We start from the raw sequence: 27,785 nt of genomic DNA, 5'->3' as shown, positions 1-27,785 counted from the left end.
TAGATAGTGTAATAAAGTCTTGCTTTGTTCTTTTTACTCAAAGTTGTTTTATCATTAAGCACTTTTTGCTTTTCAGTAAAATTTTAGGACTTTTTTCCTCCTAGTTTTGTGAAGATTGTCATTGATATTTTGATAGGGGGTTTTATTGAATCTGTAGGTGACATTGAGTAGTGTGAACATCTTAACAATACTAATTTTACCAGTCCATGTGTCTTTTTCATTTTCTTTCATTTAAAGACATTTTATTATTTATTTGAAAGGCGGAGTGACAGAGAGAGGGAGAGACAGAGAGAAAAACATCTTTCATCCACTGATTTACCCCCAAATAGGGGCAAAGGGGAGGCAGAAGCCAGGAAACTGGAACTCCATTTGAGTCTCCCACACGGGTGACAGGGACCCAAATCCTTGGGCCATCTTTGGATGCTTTCCCAGGTGCACTAACAGGGAGCTGGATCAGAAGAACAGCATCCAAGATTGGCAACACACACAGTGGCAGCGTAATCTAGTGTGCCAAAATTCTGATCTCAGGTCTTTTCATTTCTTTGTGTCTTCTTCAGTGTCTTTAGTTGGTGTTTTATAGTCTTCATGGTAGAGAACTTTCATCCCTGTTGTTAAATTTATTCCTATATGTTTTGTTATTTTTTTGGAGCTTTTGGAAATAGGATTTTCTTCTGGATTTTTGTTTCAAATAATTTGCAATTGTTGTATAGCAATGCTATTCATTTCTGAATATTGATTTTATATGCTGCAATATTGCTGAATTTGCTTACTAGTTCTCTCTCTATATATATCTATATATATATATATACAATTTGACTTCTTCTTTTCCAATTTGGATGCTCTTGATTTCTTTCTCTTGCCTAATTACTCAGGTTAGGATTTCCACTACTATTTTGAATGAAGGTAATAAAAGTGGACATTCTAGGGGCATATGTTTAGTGCTGCAGTTAAGTCTCCACTTCAGATACCCACATCCCATATCATAGTGCCTGGTTCAAGTTTCAGTCCAACTTCCTGTTAACACATGTTGGAGAGTAGCAGATGATCGCTCAAGTACTTGGCTCCCTGCCACCCAAGTGGAGACCTGGATTGAGTTCCAGGCTTTAGTCTGGCCCAGTCCTGGCTGTGGTAGGCATTTGTGAAGTGAATCATCAGATGAAAGATTTCTTTTTTGTCTGTCATTCTTTCTTTGTGTATCTCTGTCCCTTTCAGATAGAAATAAAATAGAATAGAATAAAATAAAAATAAAAATCCATGTCTTGTTCTAGAACTTAGAGAAAGAGCTCAGCTTTTTCAAATTGAATGTGGCATTAACTCTTGATTTGTCTCTTTTTTATCGCTTTCAATTTAAAGTCTATTTTATTTGATAAAATTTTGTATGGCTATTCCTTCTTTGCTTTGGATTCCATATGTAAGGGATATCTCACTTCATTCCTTCACTTTCATGTCCTTACATGTGAAATGCTTATAAGCAAGCATTGTTTATCTTAATTACAGGGTTGAATTTGTCACTCCCCCTCTTCGTGGAGGAATAACACAGGACCCTGCGCTGTTCTTTTGTCTGCTCAGCCCTCCCCGGGTTTGCTACTGGTTCTCCCGGGTTGGCTACCGACCCTTCCACCTCCGTGGAAGGGCGGTTCCCCCTGCCACTTTCCCCACTTCCGCGGGGGAGAGGCACACCGCCGGCCGGCTCTCTCGGGGGCTGCACAGGTGTTCCTTCAGATAGATGTTCCTGGTGCATGTTGTCTCTCTCCTCCTTTATAGTCCTCTTCCACCAATCCCAACTCTGCTACCCACACGCCGAGTACGCTGCTCTCCTCCAATCAGGAGCAGGTCCTGCTGTTTATTGGTTGAACTGGAGGCAGCTGTGTAGAAGCTGTTTCCTCCTCTCCCAGCGCCATATTGTGGGAGAGCAGATGTATAGAATAAGTCTTAATTCCAGTAACTTAGTCTAGTCCGAGTTGCTCCCCACAGAATTCATTTACATTTAAGGTAATTATTGATAGACATGGTCTTACAACCACGATTTTGAAATTCGTTTTCTAGCTTTATGTATTTCTCCCTCTCTTGCAATCTTGTTTGTGGTTAAATGATTTTCTCTAAAAGTGTATTTTGACTTCTTATTATTTTTAGCATGTCTTTCATATATTTTTGTTTTGAGGTTACTTTGAGTTTTACAAAAATATTTGTCTGTTGCAACTTTGAAACTCTTCTATCTTTAATGTTTGGAGACCTTGATTTGGGGTATACTTGATTTAAGTGAATCTGCTAAGTGATCTTTGGCCTTCCAGGAACTGATTAGTTGTATCTTTCTCTAGGACAGGGAAATTTTCTGTTATTATCTCTTTGAATAGATTTGCTACTCTTTTGTCATTTTAAAGTCCCTCTGGAACCATAATAACTTAGATATTAGCACTTTTAATGCTGTCCTAAAATTTCCATAAACATTATTTGCTATACTTAATTCTTTTTTCTCTCCACCATCTGCATATTTTCAAAAAATCTCTTTGAGCTCACTAGTTTTTTTTTGTCTGTTTGATCTGTTTTGCTATTGATGATTCTTAGTGCATTTTAAATTTTGCTTAGTGTACTTTTCAGCTATATTACTCCTTAATTTTTAAAAAGCACCCCCATCTTTCTGTTGTTTCTCTGCATTTTCTTTTTTTTTTCTTTCTTTCTTTTGGACAGGCAGAGTGGACAGTGAGAGAGAGAGAGAGACAGGGAGAAAGGTCTTCCTTTACCATTGGTTCACCCTCCAATAGCCGCTGTGGCCGGCGCACTGTGGCCAGCGCACTGCACTGATCCAAAGCCAGGAGCCAGGTGCTTCTCCTGGTCTCCCATGCGGGTGCAGGGCCTAAGCACTTGGGCCATCCTCCACTGCACTCCCAGGCCACAGCAGAGAGCTGGCCTGGAAGAGGGGCAACCGGGACAGAATCCGGCGCCCCGACCGGGACTAGAACCTGGTGTGCCGGCACTGCAAGCAGAGAATTAGCCTATTGAGCTGCGGCACCGGCCTGCATTTTCTTTAAGATTGTAAAATTTCCTCAAAACAGCTATTTTGAATTCTGCATCTGAAATTTTGCAGATATTAGTTGATCTGTGATTGGTTTGTGGTGTTTATTTTGCTCATTTGATGAAGTAACAGTTCCCCTAGAAGTTTTTGATACTTTTTGGCATATGATGTCATTCACAGGTATTTATTCCAGATTTCATGGTCTGCCTTTTTTGTACCTATCCTTATAGGAATTTTTTAGCAGTTTGCTTATTTTCTCTGAACCTGTGGAAATATTTTGCTATTTAAGCACTATAAGGCACTCTACATACTTTCTCTGAGTATGCTATTGGTGTGCTGTCACTGTTTCAGCACTAGAGGATGTCCCAATCCCAGGCTTTTCCTAAATCCTCAAGTAACAAATTGGAGGACTGCCTAAAATAGGTTGCATGGAACCAATGTTTTGGCAGAGTGGGTTAAACCACCTCCTCTGATGCCAGCATCCCATATGTGTGCCACTTCGAGTCCTGGCTTCTCCACTTCCAATCCAGCTCTCTGCTAACGTTCCTGGGAAAGCAGCAGCAGATGGCCAAAATTCTTGGAACCCTGCCACCTATGTGAGGGATCCAGATGGAGCTGAAGGATCCTGGCTTAAGCCTGGTCCAGCCCCACCATTGTCATCATTTGGGGAGTGAACCAGTAGATGAAATTTCTCTCTGTCTCTCTCTTTTTGTAACTCTGCCTTTCCAATAAGTAAAACAAAACTTATAAAAAAAGATGGGGAGTAGTGTGTCCACACCAGCCTCTATCTGGGGTTGGAGACATTGGTCACTGATCCACAGTCACTGGTCTGTTGTCAGGCATTGCTGGATTCTTTCCCGTCTCTGAGCCTTAGCACGGATGGATCAGCCTGAAGCTCCTAAACAGTAACGCGGTACATACTCTTTCTTCCCCCAAGTGGATAATTACTCTGTCCATATTGTGTTGCCTGGATCTGGGGAAGGAATGGAGTAGGCAGTCTCACAGCCATCAATACAACAGTGCTGCTGAAACCAGTGCAGCATGGAGGCATGGCCAAGTGCATTCTGCTATGGGCTGTCTTCTGCTGAGGTGGTCTCATGTCTTGAGATCACTGCAACTGGCCAGAGTTGAGGCCAGCCAGAATACTAATCTGAACATCTGGCATCTGGGGCCATGTGTCTCCACCTGGTATGGGCAAGGCCCAGAGGTTCCTGCCACAGGCCCTGGTCTGGGGACAGGGACTGTTGGGATTTACTCAGTGTTGGGTTTTCCAGACCAGCCCTCATTTCTAAGACGTAACTGTGCTTCCTTTAATGCCTTACACTCCAGCAGCTAGAGTTTTCCTCCTCACGTCTTTCTAAGGTTGGTGTAGGAGTCACGGGGACAGTCCCTTGGCCACTGACTGACAACAGGCTGGGTCACAACTGAGTCTCAGAGCCATAGTTCCTTGCAGTCTTGAGGGTGTACACCAAGGCTGCTTGGCTAGCAACGCTGCAGGTTTAAACAAAAGTGTGTCCAGCCAGGGAACAGGCCTCCACCTGATACTGGGGCAGGTCTAGAATCATTTCCTTTGGGCTATATCTGGTGCTGGCTCTCCCCATGGCAGGCCTGGTACTGAGCTCCAAGGTAAAACCCTGGTCCAACTTCCTTCCCTGTTTCTCAGGACTAGAGTCTGGCTCCACTGTTTGTAAGTTAGGGCAGGCTTGTTAGAGAGCCCTTTGGCCTTTGGGGTAAATGGGGTGCAGAGGCTCAATTTGCAGGTATTGGCCTGGGGTGGAGATCTTGGTGCCCTGTTCAGCACTGGGTTCTACTGTGGTGGGTCTAGTACTGGGTTTCAAGTTGAAAGTCTGGACTTAATTCCCTCTTTTCTACAAGTGGGAGGCAAGCGCTCTCTCTCAGCTTCGCTGCAGAGACGGTTAATGTGAACAATTCCTTTTTTCCTGTTTTCTTCAATGCATCTATACTTATCATACTAAAACCAGCCTTTGTGTTGTCTCACCTGATTTTCTTAGCTCTTGATGGTTTGGTGCACGAATAGCTGTCCAAACTGTCGTCTCTGTGGATATACAATCACTGGAGTGCCTTACTGAGTCACCGTCTTTCTCTGCCTCACAAGAGTGATATTTATGGAAAACGGAAACATGTAAAACTAAAGGGGATTCTCCTATCTTTCAGAGATGGTACAAATTTTTCCCTTCCTAGGGTCTGGGTGGGCACATGTATTTTTTTTTTTTTTTTTGACAAGAAATGACACTGCATTGTATAATTCTAGTGTGGAATAGCCTTTAACCTCATAGAAATTTGGCTTTCTGAGTATAAAGGATCAAGGCCACCTATGAGCTAAGCTATAGCCAAATAGTACTTCTGAAGACTAAGAATTTTGTTTAGTGTTCCAACTAAAAGATAAAATTCCAGACATTTCTCACAATTCTAGGGAGATGGAGAGAACAGCAAAGACAGAATTAATCTGAGCCAAACATCAGATAAGAATTCATCCAAAGAAAAGTATTCGAATGATACTTAGTTAAGGACAGAAATGACCAAGCAAAATGTATGGTCTATACTTATGGTATCTGTTGCTCTCCTAGTCATAAGTCCCATGAAATCTCAAAGCATTACAAAGTTGAAAGGATCTTTGAAAGGGCAGATCAACATTCCTTTCCTGTTTGGGCAGAAATAGTGGTGTTGTGGGTCCCATTTTATTATGATTAAATATTGAGAGGAATAAGGAGAGATGACTCAGATCAGGACAGTTATCAACCAGGTGACTATTTTTCAGCAAATATCAAATTATTTAAAAATGGTTAAATATTTAGGATATAAACAAATCTTAGAACAAAAGCAATGATTCCTATCTTGCAGATAGCAATGAGCAAAGCAAAGAAGGAATTAAATTGATATTGATAAAAACATAAACATTAATTAGACTGTACAACACTGTATAGAAGTGAAGTGATTTATCTAAGCACTTGTTGATTGCAAGTATTGGAATAAAGACTAGGATTCAGGTTGTGGGTTTGGTTTTTCCCCGTAAACCAGGCTGTGCCATAAGCTACACTATTTCCACAAAAGCCTATGTGAGATGAGGATATCATAGAAATAAACAACTTCAAACATGCCATCTGATGTGCCCATTGCTATGCTGCTATTCTGAGAATCAAACTGAACAACTGATTCAAGAATCTGAAGTCATGGGGCATGTTGATTTTCTTGATTGTTGAACTGATTCTAGACATCATAAAGTTCAAAGAAAGATAAAAATAACTTTTTCCATACTCCAGCTTCCATGTCATCTTGGGTTCAGATTTTGTTAGCTACTTATTAGGTTCTATGCATGCTTGAAAAATAAATATCAAAGCATGAATTCCCAATATTTTGCTCCTTTAATGTGTTGAGATACTGGTTTCTATTCTTTATTCTGTTAATTTTGAGGTGGCACACTTTTCAAAGCTTGTACAATAGACTTGCATGAAAAGGCAAACTCACGACTATGTCTGTTGGAACAAAGAACTTTCAGAAGTGAAGTGTGTATGTGTGTACTAGAAAGCTTAGAGATGCCAAGTATTTTGTCACTGCAGAGTTATAGTGTCCAAAATCAACAGAAGTCAGCAGGTTATATACTGAGCCCAATCAACTCTGGACCCAACAAGAGATCAAGGCCATTTACTGATAAGAGCAGGCCTTGAACAGTATTTATCAAGGTCTTTTTTTTTTAAGTACTACAATTTGGGAACATTTACATCAGACTGCAGTTTCACACAGCTTTGATCATGGGTGTGTTTTACTCATGTTTATAATGAGATGTTCTATATTTTTAGGTTAATAAATAGCATTAAAATCAGCAATGAGATAGCAGGTTTTTTTAAAAATATTTATTTACTCAAAAGGCAGAGTGACCGACATACACACAAAGAAAGGAGAGAGAGAGAGGGAGGGAGAGAGGGAGAGAGAGAGAGAGAGAAATCTTCCATCTGTTGGTTCAGTTTCCCCAAATGCCCACAGCAGCCAGGGCTGTGGCAGGCTGAAGCCGGGAGGCAAAAGCTCCATCTGGGTCTCCCATCTGGGTGTGGCAGGACCCAAGTACGTGTGCCATCAGCTGCTGCTTTCCCAGGTGTAGGAAGCTGAATTGGAAGTAGAGCAGCCAAAACTCAAAGGAATCAGCTCTCCGATATGGGATGCTGTGTCTCCAGTGGCAGCTTCACCCACTGCACCACACTGTTGACCTATAGTCACACTTGTATTAAGAATAAGCTTCCAAACTATCATTTAAAGATGGGGAAAACTGTATTACAACTTCTTTGAAAAGTAAACCCTGTTCAGTGAACTTCTCCTACTCCACATTTTCTGCTGAGGAGTACAATTGGTTTGGCTTGGAAGCTAAGCTTAACATTGGAAGTAGAAATGAAGTACTTGACTCTATTTAACAGAGAAAGAATTTGGAGTTTCAGGAAGCTTCTAATCTCCAAACAGAGCCCATAGAGTGGGCGAGAGTGCATAGGCCTGGAAGCCTAGTTGGCCAAAGAAAACTCCCTAGGGATGGATGTCTGGAAGGAAGATTGACAACAAAATTGTTGAGTATTCTAAGTTGCTGGTCTTGTTGTAATATTTATTTTTCCTTCCCCCAGAATTTTATTAGAGTTGGCTGCCAATAAACAGAAGGCCTTGTTTGCAGTATTTTGTATTTTCTGTTTTGCTTTTGGGGAGGGTAAAATGGGTGGAAAACCATAAAAGTCTCTAATTTCTACACCTGTGCCAATGTAATATGAACAGAACTGCTTGTGAGGGGCTGTGGGGTGATCATTCATAAACTGAACTACTGTGGAAGCAAGGAGTGTCAGTCAAAGGTGCTCACGAAACAGTTTACTGGGAATATGAAAGAATGTTGGGAAGGACCTTTGGCTTCCACAGGCACAGAGGGGAAGGCACAATGAGTCTCATCTAGAAGTTTGAAAGAAGGGAAACCAGCACTCCTCCTGGAGGAGTTGCCTTGTCTGCTTGCTTTTTGTCTCTCTCAGAGGAGAGGTGTAGGGGACAATTACGTAAATGGCTTTACACAATGCTTAACTTTCACACTCTTGGAAGCTTTTATTTCATTTGACAAATGAGGACACTGGAGCTCTGAGCAACTTACCTAAAGGCCCCCAGGAAGGAGTGGCAGGGCTAGGAATTAGCTGAGACCTGTCTGGCTCTAGGGAAATATTTGTTCCACCAGGCTACACGGAACTGAAAAGCACACTTACTTATGCTGGGGGTGGGGAGGACCTCTGGTGACTTATGACCTAAAAAGCTCAGTTTGCCATATATCAGCATATATAGTGATCTGTATAATCAAGTCCCTAAAGAGATAAGTAAAAGATAACTTTTCTATACCACCACTTTCACTTTTTCTTTCAACATTGGTTCTTTATTTACCAGTGTCAGTGAATCTTCTCTAGAAAATAGTGTTTTGGGTGTGCTTTTAAAAATAAAAGTTGGAGGAATTATAAATTAAGCATAGTAAAAATAATGCAAATCATTATGCAAGGGGCAGAGAATGACAAGTAGAGTGCAGTCAAATGAGTGAGTCAAATTACTAGCAAATCAAAAGCCAATTTGATTTGATTAATATGGATGAGATCAGATTTTAATCTCAATTATAAGCAGCTAAAATCTGAATATTAAAGATCACAGTGAGAATTTTGACTTACTTAAGAAAGAAGATGTTGAAAAAAGACTTTTGATGGCTGCTTTGACCATTGAGGGTAATAAAAGTCAGAGTCCAAATTGGGGAGAGAATTGGAGAGGCAACTGCAGTGTTATACAAGGCACTTCAGAGGGAAAGTCTGACTCAGATTCCCGGGAGGATTGAGAGAAAAGAACGATGAAGACATCAGCAGTGTAGGAACATGCCAGGAGAAAAGCTGTGTCTCCTTTAGTATGGGGATGGGGGGAGAGAGGGGAGGAGGAGAAAGAGAAGGTCACCTAATAATTCTACTAGCAACTGATGACCTCTGCCTAAGCATTAACTTCATAGAATGATGATTTCACACTGTATCTATTATCATCTTCCTTTATTAGCTGGCATTCTTCTGGAACTACAGCTGTATCATCTGGGAATGCTGGTTACTCAGATAAACACATCTGACCGGAAAGGCAGGGTAAGTGCATGGAACTTTCCACCTTCTGCTAAACCATATTCAAAGGAAGGAGTTAAATTAATGGGTACCTTAAATGTTGACAAACGATGAATTTGAGAATCATGATGAGCTTAAGGATTTTTACTGGAGCTTCCTATAATCTTGATGCTCAAATGGTTCCAAATTAGGTCCATGAGAACTGATTAACCTGGTATTCATGCCATTTTGATATGACTGGATTGATCTTTGAAAGCTTTCTAACTTTTGATCACAAATTAACTTGGCCTTTGTATATGTTTGCCTGACATTCACCTGGAATTATCCATTTCTTCAAGATGACTGCTTTCTTTTGTGAGGAATGATACTGAAGACAAAAATTTCGGTTCCAAAAGGTGTTTTTTTTTTTTTTTAAATAAATTGCAATCCCACAGTAAATCTGTTTTCTAATTTTGTTATTTGTGTAAACTTATTCATTTGCCCCTGACTAATCCACTTTGGTTTTGATTGGACCACGTTCTCCTCTTGGTATCCCTTGATTTGATTGTATTTTGTCTTCAGGATCATACCGGTAAAACTACATTCCATCTCCTGTTACAACTCTATGAAGAAATATTTGAGGATTTTGATAGCACTTGTCTAGAATTTCCATTGAAAGCTCTATTTTTGCCTGTAGTTGATCTGGGAACAATCATTTTGTCACTTATTAAGCAAAAAGATTGCTCCACTTTAATTTTTCAGTCAGAATTGTGTAAGCTGAATCGATTGAGGCATCCATGGAGTTGGCTATTTTCTACTATTTATGGCCAGTCCTCTTCAAGTAGGGCATGGCCAGGGTTACAAATGGTCTGCTGCTGAGGGTTTCACCTGTAACATAATCTCTTTCCTTCTTAAAATGAGCTATCCATTTGTAAGCTGCTGATTTCTTTGGGGCATTGACCCTATAAACTTTTTGTAAAACATCAGTCATTTCACCATTCTTTTATCCAAGCTTCACCATAAATTAAATGTTTGTTCTCATTCAATTTCAGCAAAATGTATATGGTTCTGATCATGTTTTTACTTTTAAACTATGATGTATTTATCTTAGTGCCTCAAACTAGATCTTCTTCAGACATGTTACCACCAGTATCAATTTATTTTGATACAAAACCATTTTGAAATTCATGCTTAGTTTTTTCATAATGCACATTCTCCACAAAACTTTTAAAGACCCCTTGTATATACACATTGTGAAATTACCACAAAAATCAAGCTACCTAACATAGTAAACATTTGGCACTTAATTGTGTAAGTTGAGCCAAATTTTATTGCAGCAATTTCAAGTTTATAACATATTATTAACTATAGTTACCAAACATCAGGTCTTCAAGAAATCACTAAGTTTATAACTGGAAGTTCATACCTTTGACCAATTTTTGCCCCACTGCTCTGATAATCACCATTTTGCTGTTACTATGGGTTTGACCTGTTTTTTTAGATTTCAAATACAAGTGAGATCACATGGCATTGATCTTCCTGCACCTGGCTTATTTCCCTTGTATAATGTCGTAAAGGTTTATCTATTATAATAAACGACAGGATTTCCTTCTCTTTAAGAGCTGGGCAAAACTCTATTGTATACATACATCACATTTAATCCATCCATCTATTATAGGATACTTTGGTTGTTTCTATATCTGGGCTGTTGTGAATGGTGCTACAATGAACATGGGAGTGTCAATATCTCTTCAAGACTGTTATCTTATTTACTTTGGATATATACCCAGCAGCAAAACTGCTGGATAATAAGGTGGTTCTATTTTAAAATTTTAAACAAACCTCCTAATGTTTCCTCTAATGACTGTACCAGATTGTTTTATAATCTCTCCATTCTAGGGCCGCAGCTCACTAGGCTAATCCTCCGCCTTGCGGCGCCGGCACACCGGGTTCTAGTCCCGGTCGGGGCGCTGGATTCTGTCCTGGTTGCTCCTCTTCCAGGCCAGCTCTCTGCTGTGGCCAGGGAGTGCAGTGGAGGATGGCCCAGGTGCTTGGGCCCTGCACCCCATGGGAGACCAGGATAAGTACCTGGCTCCTGCCATCGGATCAGCGTGGTGCGCCGGCCACACGGAGCCGGCCACAGCGGCCATTGGAGGGTGAACCAACGGCAAAGGAAGACCTTTCTCTCTGTCTCTCTCTCTCACTGTCCACTCTGCCTGTCAAAATAAATAAATAAATAAATAATCTCTCCATTCTGGAAATAAGAAAATTGGAACTTGCAGAGTTCATGGTGCAGACATGATAGGAAATTTAGGATGTTCAACCTTTATGCCAATTCTCTGCATTTTTATTTTACAATTCTCACACATCTCTTTGTTACTGGATTTGGTGATTACACGGTTGTTTCAATTTTGGAAGATCTAAGTAGAATTCACTGTGATGAGAATTAAGGACTACAAAGGTAAACCAAACTAAGAATGGTAATGTGAGAAGCCAGAATTTAGTCAAGGCAAACAGAAGGAATGAGTATGTCACAGGTTAAAAAAAAGAAAAAGAATTAAAGACTAAATTTATTATAGTACATTTAAATGGAGAATGTGTTGCTGCAGAGCATTTTAAGTGCTTTCCAGGGAGAATGGCCAGCGAACCATTCACTCAAATGGTGAGCATCTGGATAATGCTCAGTGGGCAACACGCCGCTGGAAAAAACCCTGCTCTGCTATACTGACAACATTTTACAGTCAGACTTCGCGACATCTCGGACAGTGCCAATTGCATTTGGCCACGTGTTCCTTCCCTATGCTTCAGGTGACTCCAGAAGGCATTGTAAATGATATTGACGTCGTTGTTATTTTAGCAAGCAACTTTGCTCCTTCCCCTTCCTTTTATTAAAGCTGCCAAGAGAAAGACTGATGGGAGGCCTTTTCCAGACCTTAACACCCCCTGGTGGAGACAAGGACAAATAACCATTCCCCATATCCTGATGTCCTCATGCTAATTTGTCAAAGCTAACTGTAAGATTCTGTCTTATCGTCAGCTGCACCTTAACAAGTGCTGTGAGAAGAGCACCAGCTTATTGCCAGATGACGACAAGCTGAGAAAACACCAAGCATTTCTTTACTCCCCGTGACCTGATGTGGCTTCTTCCCCATACATATATATTGGTCAGTGGAAAAGCTGTTTTTCCTTTGTCTTTCATTCTTGGTTGCTGCATAAGATTCAAGTCATTGTATGAAGGAAAGGGAAACACCATGAGTGATATTTTTGATATTTCTAATTGCTATGCAGTAGTGATATCTGACTGATGTGGCTATCTCTTCTGACTTGAAACTGAGTAAGAATACCAGATTCTTACACTAGATCAATGTGAAAAAGTCACACCTCCAGTTTAAAAAGATATAGAATATTCTTACAGAATTAGTCCCAAATTCTTTCAAATGTTATTTTTGGTCACATCATTCTTGATGTACCACAGCTGTTAGGGTAGGTTGGAAAAACAAAAGCAGCAAACATTTGAGGAAAAAGTGTAACGGAACAAAAAAATGCATACAGGGGAGTTAAATAGAGCACCAAATTTTCATAAGTAAACACTGCAGCTGAGGGTGTTTTGGGCAGTGAAGTCAAGAGTTACCATATTCGCTGAATATCCTTTAGGAAATCACTTACATTTATTTTAATCTGAATACCCTCATATTTCTGTATGTACACTGCAGGTTACTATTAAACAAAAGCAATGGTTGTTAATGCTGGTGGCTCTGAATATGGTACCCTAAGGTATGACACTTGGGCATGCTGAACTACAGGAGACTGGAAAGCCTAAGAAACTCTTTCTCTGACCTGCTGCCCTTCTGCCCTCTACATCTTTCTCTCCCAAAAGTAATTCATAGAGGCCAGAATCCTTATTCCCATAAGGCAAGTAGTAAATCTAGAATCCCTCTCATCCAGGTCCAGTCCAAAAATCTAAAAGACTCATCTTCTCCCTCTTCCTTGGAGACATTTGTTCCAGAAGGGTCCTTCCTGCCCCATAACTATGAAGAAGGAATGCCACACAGGAAGGCCAAGACCATCTGAACAGCCTTGCCGGGCTCCACCCTCAGTCTATTACAGGTCACAGCCTACCGTCTATTCAGATTTCCACTTTACTACCTGTTCTCCATTCCTCATTGAATTTAAACGTGACAGCCCCCAACTCCCGCCCCAACTTTGAAGGCTCCTGTGTCATGTAGAACTTCAATGGAATACATTTGTTACGCTTTTCTGGATTACATCAAGAGTTAAGCAGGCACACTGACTTCCTCTCTACTCACAGCGTGTCTTCACAAGTCATTTAACATTTCCCCCATTTTCCAGACAATGGAGATAACATTTTCTCTCCCAGGGTTCCTGTGAAGGCCACATGAAATGATGTTTGGGAGAAAAAGGTACACAAACTCAAGTGATGTCACAGTAGAGATTATGTCAGGATCTATGTTTATGAAAGATTTTAACTCGTTGGTATTCAGAGACGTACTGAACAGCTGAGTGAAAACTAATTTTTTGTAATTAAGTCATTCGGAATACCCTTAAAAGTTCTCTGCAGAGAATGATTCAATAAACAAATATTTGGGAGTTGAATTGGCACTAAAACAAATATAATTTTTTAGGTAAGGCATCCTTGAAAACCGATCTGTGTTCGACAGCTTTCATCTAGCCACAAGCAGAAGTCAGTCGCCAAGACTCAGCTGGTCCCTGCCCTTGGTGAGATCGTCCATACTTGGCTCTTCTCCGTGCATGTGTTAGGATGGAATGCTTACTGTTCCAGAGAACGCTCCCAGTGAATCAGAACATTAGGAAGGGATACTTAGAAGAATGGAGAACCAAGGGAAGAAAACCCAAGAAGAAAATAGCAGAATAAGCAAGTTATGTGTTGAAGATTCAGAGGTATATGAGCAAAGCAAAAAATCTCACTTCCACCCTACCCCTACATGCAAATCATTATGATTTTCAGACACAGTGCATATACACTATGAGAAGAGGTATAGAAGGAAGAATAAAGCGGAAATAGTAAAAATGCTTCTTTGTAACCCTAAATGCAATTATCTAAGTGAAAAACTTAGTTTGATTGGAAAACCAACCACAAAGTGGAATTAAGGGACATATTTGCAGACATAAAAATTTTAAGCCACAAATTTACAGTTCTAGAAATGCAAACATCTTTTATAATTTTATTATTTTCCCTAACAGATTAATTAAAAAACTAAGATAAAGTTTGTGAATCATCTAATGGTCCTTTGTGTCTGAGGCTTGACCCAATTATTCTATGTTGTGCACTCACTGTTGTGCATGGACATGATTTGGAATGCAAGTCTGTCATTTTCATTACGTCAATACAAAAGGATTCAAGCCTGTACAACAGGCTTGTGTTAGTTCTTACTTCGAGAAGTATGGACAGAGTTAAAGTTACAAGCTTTAGGGAATTTTTATATGATAAATACACTTAAAATCTGTATTTATAAGCCCATAGATGGGGCCAACACTGTGGTACAGCAGCTGAAGCTGCACTTCTGTGGCCGGCATGGCATCCCATATCCTGGCTGCTCTGCTTCTGATCCGCTCCTCTGCTAATGTGCCTGGGAAGGAAATGGAAGATGATCCATTGCCAACCATGTGGGAGACCCAGTTGGAATTCTCGGCTCCTAGCTTTGGCCTGGTCCAGACCTGGCTGTTGCGGTCATTTGGGGAGTGAACCAGTGGAGGAAAGATCTGTCTCTTTACCTTTCAAATAACTAAATAAATAAATCTTTTTTAAAATATAAGAAAAAAGTATGGAAATCAACACTGGTAAAGTAACTTACCAGAAAGGGCAGTATTATTTAGAAATATCAAAATTAAGAGTGTTTTTTTTTTTTTTTTTTTTTTTTTTTGACAGGCAGAGTGGACAGTGAGAGAGAGAGAGAGACAGAGAGAAAGGTCTTCCTTTGCCGTTGGTTCACCCTCCAACGGCCACTGTGGCCGGCGTGCTGCGGCCAGCGCACCGCGCTGATTCGATGGCAGGAGCCAGGTGCTTCTCCTGGTGTCCCATGGGTGCAGGGCCCAAGCACTTGGGCCATCCTCCACTGCACTCCCTGGCCACAGCAGAGAGCTGGCCTGGAAAAGGGGCAACTGGGACAGAATCCGGCGCTCCAACCGGCACTAGAACCCGGTGTGCCGGCGCCGCAAGGCGGAGGATTAGCCTAGTGAGCCGTGGCGCCGGCCCAAAATTAAGAGTTTTATAACATTTTGCTCCCCAAAAATAATTCCAAGAACAGTGAAACTCATGCATGTTTGCAGGTATCCTTATCTACTGATAAAGGTTATTTGGAAATCTTTAACTCTCGGTCATTTCTGCTGTCTTTGCTTGCGTGGAAGATTGCATAATGGAGTTAATTTAGAGAACAAGAACAATATCTAATGGCGACTGAGAGTTTTCTTCTTAAGTTCAGCCAAACTGACAGCACTTTGCAGCCAAAGTCAACAATACTCAAACCCGTTTGATTTCAGAGGCACGAGTGCCACATGACTAGTCTTCAGCAGCATCTGCTTCTCTGTAGCTTTCCAATAAAAAGGTTACAACATGTACTTCAGTGCACTCCAAACTTACTGTGATGAGATTTCACTAACTTCGCTTTCATATTCTTGGGGTGTCAGCAGTAAAGTAACAAAGGATGAGATAATATATTCAGAAATAAGGTGCCAACGGCTGAATGGTAATTTGGCCGGCGCCACGGCTCACTAGGCTAATCCTCCACCTAGCGGTGCCGGCACACCAGGTTCTAATCCCGGTCCGGGCGCCGGATTCTTTCCCGGTTGCCCCTCTTCCTGTCCAGCTCTCTGCTGTGGCCCGGGAAGGCAGTGGAGGATGGCCCAAGTGCTTGGGCCCTGTACCCCATGGGAGACCAGGAGAGAAGCACCTGGCTCCTGCCTTCAGATTAGCGCGGTGCGCCGGCCGCAGCGCGCCAGCCGTGGCAGCCATTGGAGGGTGAACCAACGGCAAAGGAAGACCTTCTCTCTCTCTGTCTCGCTATCCACTCTGCCTGTCAAAAAAAAAAAAAAAAAAAAGGTGCCAACGGCTGAAATGGTAATTAAAAAACCTGAGTAATTGCAATTACATAGGCTAAGACTACATAGCATGTACTATATAGATATAAAATCTGTAAGAAAAAATCATACAGTAGGCAATCTTTGGTTGTTTCTGAGTAATGAAATGAGAGTTACTAAGTTGAGAGGTTTCAACCATGTATTCATAGAACAGTGTCCTTTCTTATCTTCAAACTTGTAGACTCACGGCACCTACAATTACTAGGACTCAGAAAAATACCAGGTGCCTCACACATGTCAGTTCCCAGGAGGTCATTCCTTAGTCTTTTTCACCCCAGGGGAACCACCAGGACATTCTGACTTAACAGCGACAGAGGCTACTACTCCCAGAACTGAACCAAGACTGACACTTCTTTTAGAACCATTCCTCTCCTTGTTTTAATCTGTTAAGGAGTGAGCACTTGGCTTGTTAGGATGTGTGTTAAACACTTCTCCCATGTTGGAGTAAATGGGTTTGACACCTGGCTGTGGACCCTACCACCCCTACCACCAGCCTCCTGCTAATCCAGAGCCTGGGAAGCATCAGCGATGGTTCCAGTAGTTGGGTTTCTGCCACTCACATGGGAGACCTGGATTGAATTCCACTTTGCACATCACTTCATCCTGCTGCCTTCTATGCCGAAACACTGAGATCCAGTTAGAAATTCCAGGTGACTGGGAGACCTCCACTTCTACTCAACTATGCTCATCTTTTTTTTTTTTTTTTAAGATTTATTAATTTATTTGAAACAGTTACAGAGGAGAGGCAGAAGGAAGAAAGAGGGAGAGGGGGAGAGAATGAGAGAACTGAGACTAGGGATCTTCCATCTGCGGGCTCACTCCCCAAATGGCTGCAATTAGGGCTGAGGCAGGCCGAAGCCAGGAGCTTCTTCTGGGTCTCCCACGTGGGCGTGGGGGCCCAAGCACTTGGGCCATCTTCTACTGCTACCCTAGGTGTATTTGTAGGGAGCTGGATCGGAAGTGGAGCAGCTGGGACTCAGTTCATGTGGGATGCTGGCACTGCAGGCGGAGGCTTTAACTGTTATGCCACAGTGCTGGCCACTCAACTTTCACTTTCAAGCCTACTACTGTCTGAATATCTATAGTACTTCCAGTTACTACTTTTTATTTAAGACGTAATTGAAAGGCAGAATGAGAGACAGACATATGAGAGACCTTCTATTCACTGATTCACTCCCCAAATGGCCCCAACAGCTAAGGTCATAGATGAACCCAGGAACTCCATCTGGGTCTCCCATGTGGGTGACAGGGTCCCAAGCACTTGGCCCTCTTCAAGTTGCTTTCTCAGGCCATTAGCAGGGAGCTGTATCGCAAGCAGAGCAGCATGACTCACATCAGCATGCTGATAAAGAAGGCTGGCATTATGATAAAGCCACCGGCAACTGAAGGCCAGTCAGAGCTGCTACTTTTTAGTCAATAGCCTCTCATACAAAAATCAGAACTACAGTGTTATCATTCTTGATCCTAGGATAACAATGTTAAAACCTGCCAACATTTGAAGAAACAAGCCTTTCCTACAAAGATAAAAATGGAAAGCAAAGTGAAGACTTTGTTAAACACAGGAAATACAATGACGAAAAGGCCTTTTATGATTATGTTCTAGAAAGTACACCAAAAGATATTCTATAAGAAAAATACAAGCCAAGAACTCGAATCAAAGGAATAAAATTAAAATGATATTAATTTAAAATCATTTTCTATCCCCAAAGTTACTGGCTTAAATATCTACATAAATTTAAACCATTTTAAACAGTACTATGGAATGGATGTAAACTGACAATGGTAAAGAAACAAAGAGAATTTAGTGAAGAAAGAAATGTTTCACCACTTCTCGAGTCTCTTAGCCATTTTCACGTTGCCTAATTAACACACTCTCATTCAGTGAGTCTACAGAAAAAGATGGCTTTAAGAGCAAGACAATGAGTTATTTATCAGGCCCTCTGAAGAAAAGAACTGCTGTCATACAGTCGGCAAAAGTAACTTACTCTCACTCTTTCCCGGTTTTCATCCGAATAGCTGTTAACCTGGAGTTGTGTTCATAAAGTCACATGAAACCAACAACAGTACAGAGAAAATTTTAAGATACCAGCTGCCTAGAATCATTCAGAATGTAACTACTTATCTACAGTGGCCAGCATTGTGGCTGTTGTTCGCGACACCAGCATCCCATATGGGGGCTGGTCTATGTCCTGGCAGGTCCACTTCAGATCTAGCTCACAGCCTGGCAAAGCAGTGGAAGATGGGCCAAGTGCTTGGGCCTCTGCTACCACTCACATGGGACACCTGTAAGAAGCTCCTGGCTCCAGGCGCCAGGCTGGCCCAGCCCCAGTTATTGCAGCCATCTGGGAAGTAAATCAGTGGGTAGAAGCTCTATCTCTCCCTCTCTCTCTGTAACTCTTTCAAATAAATAAATAAATTTTAAAAATAAAAAGAGAAATATTTATCTAATAGAAAGTAATCAAGCCCAAATTTCCAAAAGTTTTTCACGACAAAGTCAGAACTATACATTGTTAAAACTGTTAAGCGATTTACAGCCGGTTATTAGTTTAAGGTTAACACACGTCATCTTCCTGTGCTACAAAAACATATGCTTCTGTACACATGCATCAGGACTCCCTTCATAGATCATTTACCTGGAGTCAGGAGACATTTTAACTGACCATTTTATCCAGGATTACAGATACTATTCACCAGTATTTAGGATGGTATCAGCCACATAAATTACTTGGCATCAGGGATCAGGGACACCAACTCTGAAGGGGAACACGCAATGTGCTCTGTAATAATATGCATGGAGACATGGTTTTCAGAAATCTGCTGTCACAGAAAGTCCAGCATCTGAATCTTTTTACTTGTGTAGAATAAGATGAAATAGCAGGGGGTAACTGAGATAACACTGACACAATTCAGACCTTTTCTGTCCCTGAAAAACGTGTACCAAGGGAAATTAAACCACAGAAAAGGTTACTCATGTTCAAAACAATCTACTTAGCCATTTAAATAAAATTACAAGTCAAAGAAATTTTGAAAAACACCTTCAAGGAGTTTCATGAAAACATTCTTTATTGGCAAGCAGATACTTCCACCTTTTTGATTACATCCATCATGCAAAATGACTGACCTCACACATGGTTGTCTAGCTGCTCACTGTGACACAATCTTTTGGAGATAATAAATTTTAAAATTTAGTTACTGTAATTTTAAAAATAACCCAGAAAATGGCTCTCAAACAGGACATGATGTAGCACACATGGTAGTACTGTTCATCCCTTTTGGATGTTTAGTTTTCTCTCCTAATGAAGACTATTATATACAAAAATGGCAGTGTTTTTGTGTGTGCATCTTATAGGCACTCCACTTAACTGACAAAAATAATTTACAAGAAGAAAAAAACTTCAAATTATTTTACAAGGGTTGGTTAATTTTCTTTTGTTGTTGTCTTTTGCTAGTCCACAGTGAAATGCTCTTTTATTTAAAACGTTTCTTTCAAGACATCATTTCTTTAGGAAGACAACTTTGCTATGTGAAAAGGCAGATTAGCCCTAGGAAATCTTTCTTACCCAGACTGTTTTACTAGGGGGAATTCAAAACATCCCTGGAAAATTCCCATCTTTTAATTCCATTTTCCACAACCTTTCTCAAGCCCCAAGTATACAGATTATCCAAGTAGTTTTCAACAAGTGAAAAGCAACAGGTCTTCCTATTGCGGGGGAGACCCAGGAATAATCTTCCTCCTCCATATCATGAGGTTGAGAAAACTTTTTCACTTCTTCTATGCAGTGGGGGAAAGGGGACATTTTTATCCTGTGGTACTTTTAACAGCACTCCCAGTATTAAAACACATAGCACAGGTAAATTCACCTCCTTGAAATAGCCAGTGACCTTGGAGAAAGGTAAATTCCAAATCTCCTAGTAAGTAGCACATTCAAATCAACTGGCAGTGAGTAGGCATGACAGAATTTTCTAGATACCCGGAGATAGGTATCTAAAAACAGTGAAGTGGCTTTGGAATTAGGGAGTGGGTAGTGGTTGGAAGAATTTTAAGGAGCATAACAGAAAGAGCCTAGATTGCCTTTGAGTGTTAGTAGAAACACATCATTAGGATGCTAATGCTAGTAAGGCCTTGGGAGCACACAGTACAGAATACCTAAGTCACCAGGGGGAGTATCTAAATGGCCCTGAAAAGACCGTAGAAATAAAGACATCAGGACATTAAAGGTATTGCCACCTGGAAGTCAGAGGGAAATGAGGAATGTCATTGAAAAACTGGAGGAAAAAGACCCTTACCACAAAGAGGCAAAAAGGATAGCTGAATTGTGTCCTGTAGTTAGGTGGAAGGCAGAATTTGTAAACGATGAACTTCAATATTCAGCTGAGGACATTTTCAAGCAATTATGGAAGGCACAGCCTGTTTCGGGCTGCTTACAGTAATAAGGAAAAGGAGATAGAAGGGTAGTATTTCATGAAAACTGGAATTAAGAGTTAAGTTTACTGTGGGGCAAAAAAAAAAAATTCTAAAATCCATCCATACTAGGGGTCTTCAAAAACTTTATAAAATGCATATTATGAAATGTGCATAGGTTTCAAATATTTTTGCACCAAAAATAAACTATCTTTTAATTCCATTTTCCACAATTTTTTTTTCTTCTTAATTCAAGAGGTGGGAGTAAGGAGGAGAGCAGACAGAGCGAGCTACTATCTATCTGCTGGTTCACTCCCCAAAGGTCCACAATGGCTGGGCTAGAAACAGGGGCCAGGAATTCAAGAAAGGATTTCTGTGTAGGTGAGAGAGATGCAAATACTTGAGCCATCATCATCTGGTGCCTCCTAGGGTCTGCACTGGAAGGAAGCTGGAATTAGAGGAGCCAGAGCCAAGAATCAAACCCAGGCACCCTAATATGAGGCACAGGCATCTTATCCATAGGCCACGTGCCCAACCCCACAAGTTTTTTGAAGTACCTTTGTAGGTAAATTGATGGAAGACCTGTTAAATAAAGAAACCATGGCCAGACGATTTGGGAAATTATCATCCTATTCTAAACAGCAAGAGACATTAATATTAAGAGATTCACTGTCAGGAAATCCTGTCTTAGAGAAAGAGATGAGGATGTGGCTGTGCCACCTTTTGCTAATACCTCAGAAAGTTCTAAAGGTCTGAGTATTCACTCATACAAAAGGCCTTGAGATTGAGGATGTGAGTCTCAGATCCTTCCAGCTATCTCAGGGATAGAGATGAGCAGAAGTAGAGGACAAACATGGAGGAGCCTCCTGTAAAATGCAGTCAACTCCCCAGACCATACGTAGGAGACTCACAAGTTTTTAGGCAACATAATGCCAGCAGTAACACTACTACCTTAAAGTGAAAGGTGTAGACAATAAGAACAAAAAAATAGGCCAATGATATTCAGCTGCTAACATGTGCTACCTTTTGTGAAAAAGAAAAGGTGACTGACTCTGAAGAGGATCCCAGGGCAGACGACTGAGCTGTGAGCCACAGACTAACCCTAGGCCCTGACAGCTACTGAGTGTGCCGAGCTGGATTTGTGTACACACTCCTGGGCCCAGGTGGTTCCTCTGTTCATTCAATTTTCTGCTTTTTGAACAGGGATATCTGTAAGATTATTCTATGCCTGTCCTGTCCTATTTAGAAGTATTTAATATGCTTTCTAGGCTTATATGTACACAGATGGAGAGGAATTACACCCTAGGAATCACACCCAGATCCTTTCCTAAATCTAAGTGATTTAAATGATGAGACTTGGGATTTTTGTTACAGTAATGGGTTGAGACTTCTGAGCACTTTGAATAGGATTAACTGGGATGGATGTGAATCTTTGGGACTGGGTGGACTATGAAAGGCAAAATAATGTCCCCTCCAAAATGTTCATGTCCTAATTCCAAAACCTGTGAATAATAGCCTGCGAACTGATAAAAGCAACTTTACAGATGTGATTAAAGTTATATGGCCTTTAAGTTGAGAGATGACCAGTGGGTCTGATGGTCTCACGAGTCTTTAAAAGTATAGAATCTTTCCTGACTGTTGTCAGAGAGATCCAAAGGTGCTGGCTCTTAAGATGGGCAAAGGAAGCTATAAGAAAAGCAAAGTGAGAGGCCCCTGGAAGAAGAACAAAGAAATGATTCTCCTCTAGAATCTCCCAAAAGTAATGCAGCCCTGCTCATGCCTTGATCCCAGCAGAGGTAAGCTCCATGTTGAACTTCCAACCTAAAGAACTCCAAGGTAATAAATCTGTGTTATTTTAAGCAATATACTTTTTTCAAATGACTCTGAAGTGGTGACTAACGATGAAGTGGAATCTGGGAAGAAGTAAAAGCTTTTCTATTATTCCTGATATAGTCTACCTCGTTCTGGAAATGTCTGTTTTCAACAGAAATGCAAACAAGTATGCTGGTGATTCTTCAGAACCAGTCTGTCTACAAGAATGTAAATTCCTGTACTTCCACACCAGTGCTGTTCGGGAACAGGTTACATTCTGGATTGAACAAGTAGAAGAGTGATTAATCTACACAGTGGGACGCCTAGGGAAAAAACTGGGTCGAATGAATAAACGAATGTAATTAAAGGCAGGCTCCGGAAGGGATTCTAATTTCTCTATTTTAAAGTGCTGTTTACCTTATTTTCTCAAGAGTTGCTCATCTTTTTGTTTCTGGTTTATGATGGGCACAGACGAAGAAAACTAAGACCAAACCATATTTTCTGACATTCACAGTATAGCTAAATAAGTAAAAAAGATGCACAAAATCTTAATAGGAGAAATAACTAGTGTTTGATAAAAACAATTTCAAAATCAGAATACAGATACTTCTCAGTATATACCACAGAAAAAGTTTTAACTTATTTGATCAAAAGATGTCTTAATGGCTGTTGGTCAATGCTCCATCAAGGAACTGCAGTGCAAATTTTATCAAATACATTTATCAAAAAGTGGTTCTGTTCATTTTCTCTGCAAATGCATGTTGTTAACATCAACACTGAATATGCAAGAAACTGCATATTTTTAAAAAAAATCCATCAACAAAAGCCAGCCTGCAACTAAAAACTCAAACATCTCAAGATTGACACTTCATCCAAATTCATCTATACTAAGGCTGAAAGACAGAATAACAACAAAACCAAGATTTATTCTGTAAAAATGGAAAAATAATTCGGTTGTTTTTACGCTGGAAGTATTTTCCTGATTAATATGACACAATTTCTCTCCAAATAAGCTACTGCATAGAAAGGCATAATATTATTTTAGCTGCTGGAGAATCACGGTGTTAAGAATATCTGCTTCTTGTAATGTCTGGCTTTCATCTGTTAGATCTTTATTTGGAAATGAAGTCACAAGAATAAAGTCAAGAGCTGCAAATTCAGGACGAGACTGTACAATAAAGTTCCGGACATCCAGGATCCTGAAGAAAAAAGATCAAATAACTTGTTTTACAAAAAACATACTTACATATAAGCTTTTCCCTAAAATTAGATCTCTAGAATAAAAATTACATAATTTCAACTCTTATTTAAAAGTGTCATAATTTCTTTAATTTTTATTATTTCAATAGAAGAATTTATCTTAGCCTTAAGTATAATTTTGTAATGGATCTATGATTTATTTTACTATAAAATAGCAACAATTTTCAGGTGAGTAATGGATAAAATAAGTGTTAACAATGTAACAATACTGAAAGTACCTGTACTGGTTTTACAGTATAAGATTAGGTTACCAGCATATGACACACAAAAATGGTAATCTGGGTTGGTATATGGTGAGCTGAGTCTAAAACTATAAAAAAAGTAATAATTTTAAAAAAATTATTTCTACACACAACTAAAATAATTTGCTTCAATGAACAAATAAAAATATCTTATAAGCACAATTGTTGATGTGTAAGTGTTTAAGGGATATAAATTTAAGACAATTTTAACTGGTGTACTTGCCCACAGCACAATTAAACTTTATTTACACTACACATTCACAGTATGAAGAATTTGCTATATAGAAAGTTAATTCCAAGCAGAATTATCATAAATATTTAAATGAGTAAAGTCCAAATAAGGTTTTACTATTTTTATTTATTTATTTTTAAATTTTTTTTATTTGACAGAGTTAGACAGTGAGAGAGACAGAGAGAAAGGTCTTCCTTCCCTTGGTTCACTCCCCAAATGGCCGCTACGGCTGGCGCTACATGGATCCGAAACCAGGAGATAGGTGCTTCTTCCTGGTCTCTCATGCAGGTGCAGGGGCCCAAGCACTTGGGCCATCCTCCACTGCCTTCCCAGGCCACAGCAGAGAGCTCGGCTGGAAGAGGAGCAACCAGGACTAGAACCCAGCGCTGACATGGGATGCCGGCGCTGCAGGCAGAGGATCAAAAAAATGAGCCACGGCACCAGCCCCAAGGTTTTACTATTTTTAAAGAACAAAACAAAAACCTTTCCTAATATGAGAAGCTGACAGAGAGAGACAGACATACACTCCTGTCTGCAGGTTCACTCCCCAGGTGCCCATAATAGCCAAGACTGAACTGGGCCAAAGTTAGGAGTTGGAATTCATTCCGGGTCTCCCATGGCAGGAACCAATTGTTTCAGCTATCAGTGTTGCCTCCCAGAGTCTGCGTGACAGTTGTTAAGCCAAGTATTGAACTCAGGCACTCCAATGTGGGACACAGGCATCTTAATAAATATCTTAACCACTAGAATAAATGCCCATGCCCTGGTTTTACGATCTTAAATCTGATTCCACCTTGTATGGTGTTAGCAATAAGCAAAACTAAAGTTCTTTATTTTTATGTGATGTCTGTACTTGCATTAGTTATTAGGATGGGTTAAACACATTGTTTTAATACTATTTTTTTATATATAGCTATTATACTGTTAAAGATTTTTCTGTCAAAAATTGACTTACAAAGTATATCTAATGAATTTCACATTCTTTATTACTCAAGTCATATACAGTCTTAAGTGGAAAAGAAACAGTATGGGGGCTGGTGTTGTGGAGTAGTAGTAAAGCTGCCATCTGCAATGTCATAATCCCATATGGGCACAAGTTGGAGTCCTCGCTGCTCCACTTCTGATCCAGCTCCCTGCTACTGTACCTGAGAAAGCAGTGGAAGATGGCTAAAGTGGTTGGGTCCCTGCCATCCACTGGATGAAGCTCCTGACTCCTGGCTTCTGTCTGACCCAGCCCCGGTCATTGTGGCCATTTGGGGAGTAAACCAGAGGATGGAAGCGTTCTCTCTCTCTTTCTCCTTCTCTTTTTCTGTAACTTTGCCTTTCAAATAAATGAATTTTTTTTTGTAAGAAAAGGAACCGTATGTAACAGCAAACTAGACACTTTACTGGTACAAAATCTTACCTGTGTGTACAGTTGAATCTTTGTATCAAACGACTCCCATCTGCTAACCTTATCTGAATTTTTGTAGTTGGCACTGAATCATCAATGTGAACAACTGCATTAAGTATTGATTTATCCTCTTCTTCTGGAGAGGAAGGTGTACTGACGATTTCAGGTGTAAGACTAAGAAAGAAGAATGTAAGAATTAGAACGCAAACACACATTCATAAATGAGACATATGTCCAATGGGAGACAGCAGATAAACATGTAGATCTATAGTCGATTTAAAAAAAAATCCTATCACTTCTGGACCAGCAGAAGGATGACTTCATTTGAGTTCCTATACTTCTCCCAACCTTTTCACTTATGTTAAAATTACTTCAGATGGTATGAATCAGATTTTTCAGTCTCTCCCAAAAGCCTACTGCATCATTTCCTCTTATCGTGCAATTTCAGACTTTTAGCACAATTTCTTTAGCAAGCAATCTGCACAAAGTTGTGCTAATGACAAAGAATGACTTAGAGCACAGAGACAGACAGTTTCAAATCCAGCTACATTAATTCTGTAAACTTGAGTAAATCAGTCTCTTTGTATATCAGTCTACTAATTATAAAATAGGTATTAATAATGTTACTGAGGTATATTACCCCAGAAAGTCCTTAACACAGTTCTAAACCAGTGTTTTTAATAAGTAGAAGTTATTTTTGCTCATATAATCAGAACTAAACTATTAATTTAAACTTGGTTAATATTATTTAAAAACATTTAAGTAGCTACTTTTTTTTTCTTTTTCTTTTTTGCAAAAGACAAGTAACTCCCAAGCAATAGTGATGAATGAAATTCTATTCATGGTGATAAACTTACTATGAAGTTTATTAGACAAAGCATTTTACCTTTATAATGTCACTCCGACCTTTTAAAGTTGCTTAGTACCTTCTAATACCAGCAGAATGACCAGTCTTTCTAAGTCAAATGTCAGCATTGAAAAGTGAGTGCTCTTTTGGCTAAGGTTAAAACAAATTTATCCAAATTCTTTATAAACATAAATTCTTACTATTTTCTACTCTCTCATTCACTTTGGTGATTCTTTCACAGTCTTTATTTTTTTTTCTTATTTTCACTTTATTTGAATGAGGGACAGTGACAGCGGGAAAAGGGTGGGGGTGGGGGTGAGGACGAGGATGAGGGCAAGGGTGAGGGCCAGGCTGAAGCCAAGAGCCTGAACACCATCTAAGTCTCTCTCATGGTTGGCAGAGGCCTAAGTATTTGGGCCACCACATGCTGCCTCACAGGATGCACATTAGTGGGAAGTTGGCTCAGAAGTACAGGAGCTGGGACTCAAACCAAGCACTCTGATACGGGATGCAAGCATCCCAAGCAGCAACTTAAACCACTGACCTACGCCTGCTCCTCTTTGACAGTACTGATGTTTATTCTCTCAAATACTGAGTTTTAGCTTCCTATAAATTTTCTTCTGAAAAAATGAAATTTACGTAAATACTAATTTAAAAGTTTTATGAGCACTGAGGCTTTGGTCCAATGTAAACTTAATTCATCATTACTCCAAACTCCATCTAAAAGTTTCTCTCTCAAAATCCATGATAAAGTGGTAAAATGAACTAGTTTTTGTTGCTAACCTTTCTGCCTTTTCCTTAGCTATTCCCGGAAAGATTTTAGAACCAATTTAAGAATATATATTGTGTATATATACATATATAATTACAATATGAAAAATGAGGAAATGATGATTTATAATTAATGATCCTCAAGTATGGAAATGAAGACTTATGTAATTAGAATGCTGAGCTGGTTTATTGTGCCAACAGTCCAGTGTCCCATACACAAAGGAGAGGGGTGAAAATTAAAGAGAAGGGACACAAGAATTCAAAGGACCTGTTCTACTTCTGCCTCACCAACAACCATGTGGACACATTATTTCCATCATCACTACCACCATCACCACCTCCTCTACACTCGCTGTTTCACCCAATTAATGCATGAAGCTGTGCTGCATAACAGTTAACAGCATGGAATCTGCTGAGAGGAAGAAGCAGGGTTAGGACAGAGACCAGGGAGGCAGAGAGCACTGGGTCAGGGCAATGCGAATGGAGAAGGCGCAGCCTTGTCTGTCCAGCACAGCTGAGACTGTCCTCCACTCACAGCACAGACACACAAGGACAGACTATCCAAGGGTGACAGCCAGGCGGTGGGCTGCCAAAGGGGTGGGACA

At 40.2% G+C, this 27,785-nt stretch overlaps 1 protein-coding gene and 1 long non-coding RNA gene across 3 annotated transcripts in view; one reads left to right on the top strand and one right to left on the bottom strand.

Annotated features, from left to right (window-relative positions):
- Positions 1–1,845: 1,845 nt before the first annotated feature.
- On the top strand, positions 1,846–14,155 carry LOC103348029 (uncharacterized). 2 transcript variants are annotated; one of them, XR_516487.5, is made up of 4 exons: positions 1,846–1,992; positions 9,071–9,150; positions 12,143–12,269; positions 13,749–14,155. It is a non-coding gene; the product is annotated as an uncharacterized LOC103348029 (long non-coding RNA). The 2 variants fall into 2 exon arrangements; XR_016235675.1 differs by lacking the exon at positions 12,143–12,269.
- Positions 14,156–19,266: 5,111 nt separating this feature from the next.
- UBXN2B (UBX domain protein 2B) overlaps positions 19,267–27,785 on the bottom strand; it is a 38,110-nt gene continuing 29,591 nt past the window's right edge. Inside the window, exons 7-8 of the mRNA XM_002710508.5 lie at positions 25,575–25,736; positions 19,267–23,634 (exon numbers count right to left, since the gene is read on the bottom strand). Of these exons, the coding sequence (XP_002710554.1) occupies positions 23,472–23,634; positions 25,575–25,736 (325 nt within the window). The 3' untranslated portion in view covers positions 19,267–23,471. The remainder of the gene's footprint in view (positions 23,635–25,574; positions 25,737–27,785) is intronic.

The sequence above is a fragment of the Oryctolagus cuniculus genome, chromosome 6 (genome assembly GCF_051225735.1).
Source record: "Oryctolagus cuniculus isolate XC-2025 breed Fujian yellow rabbit chromosome 6, ASM5122573v1, whole genome shotgun sequence".
In the NCBI taxonomy this organism is placed as follows: domain Eukaryota; kingdom Metazoa; phylum Chordata; class Mammalia; order Lagomorpha; family Leporidae; genus Oryctolagus; species Oryctolagus cuniculus.
Note: the sequence above shows the minus strand (reverse complement) of the source record. Positions and strands in the feature narration are given on the sequence as shown.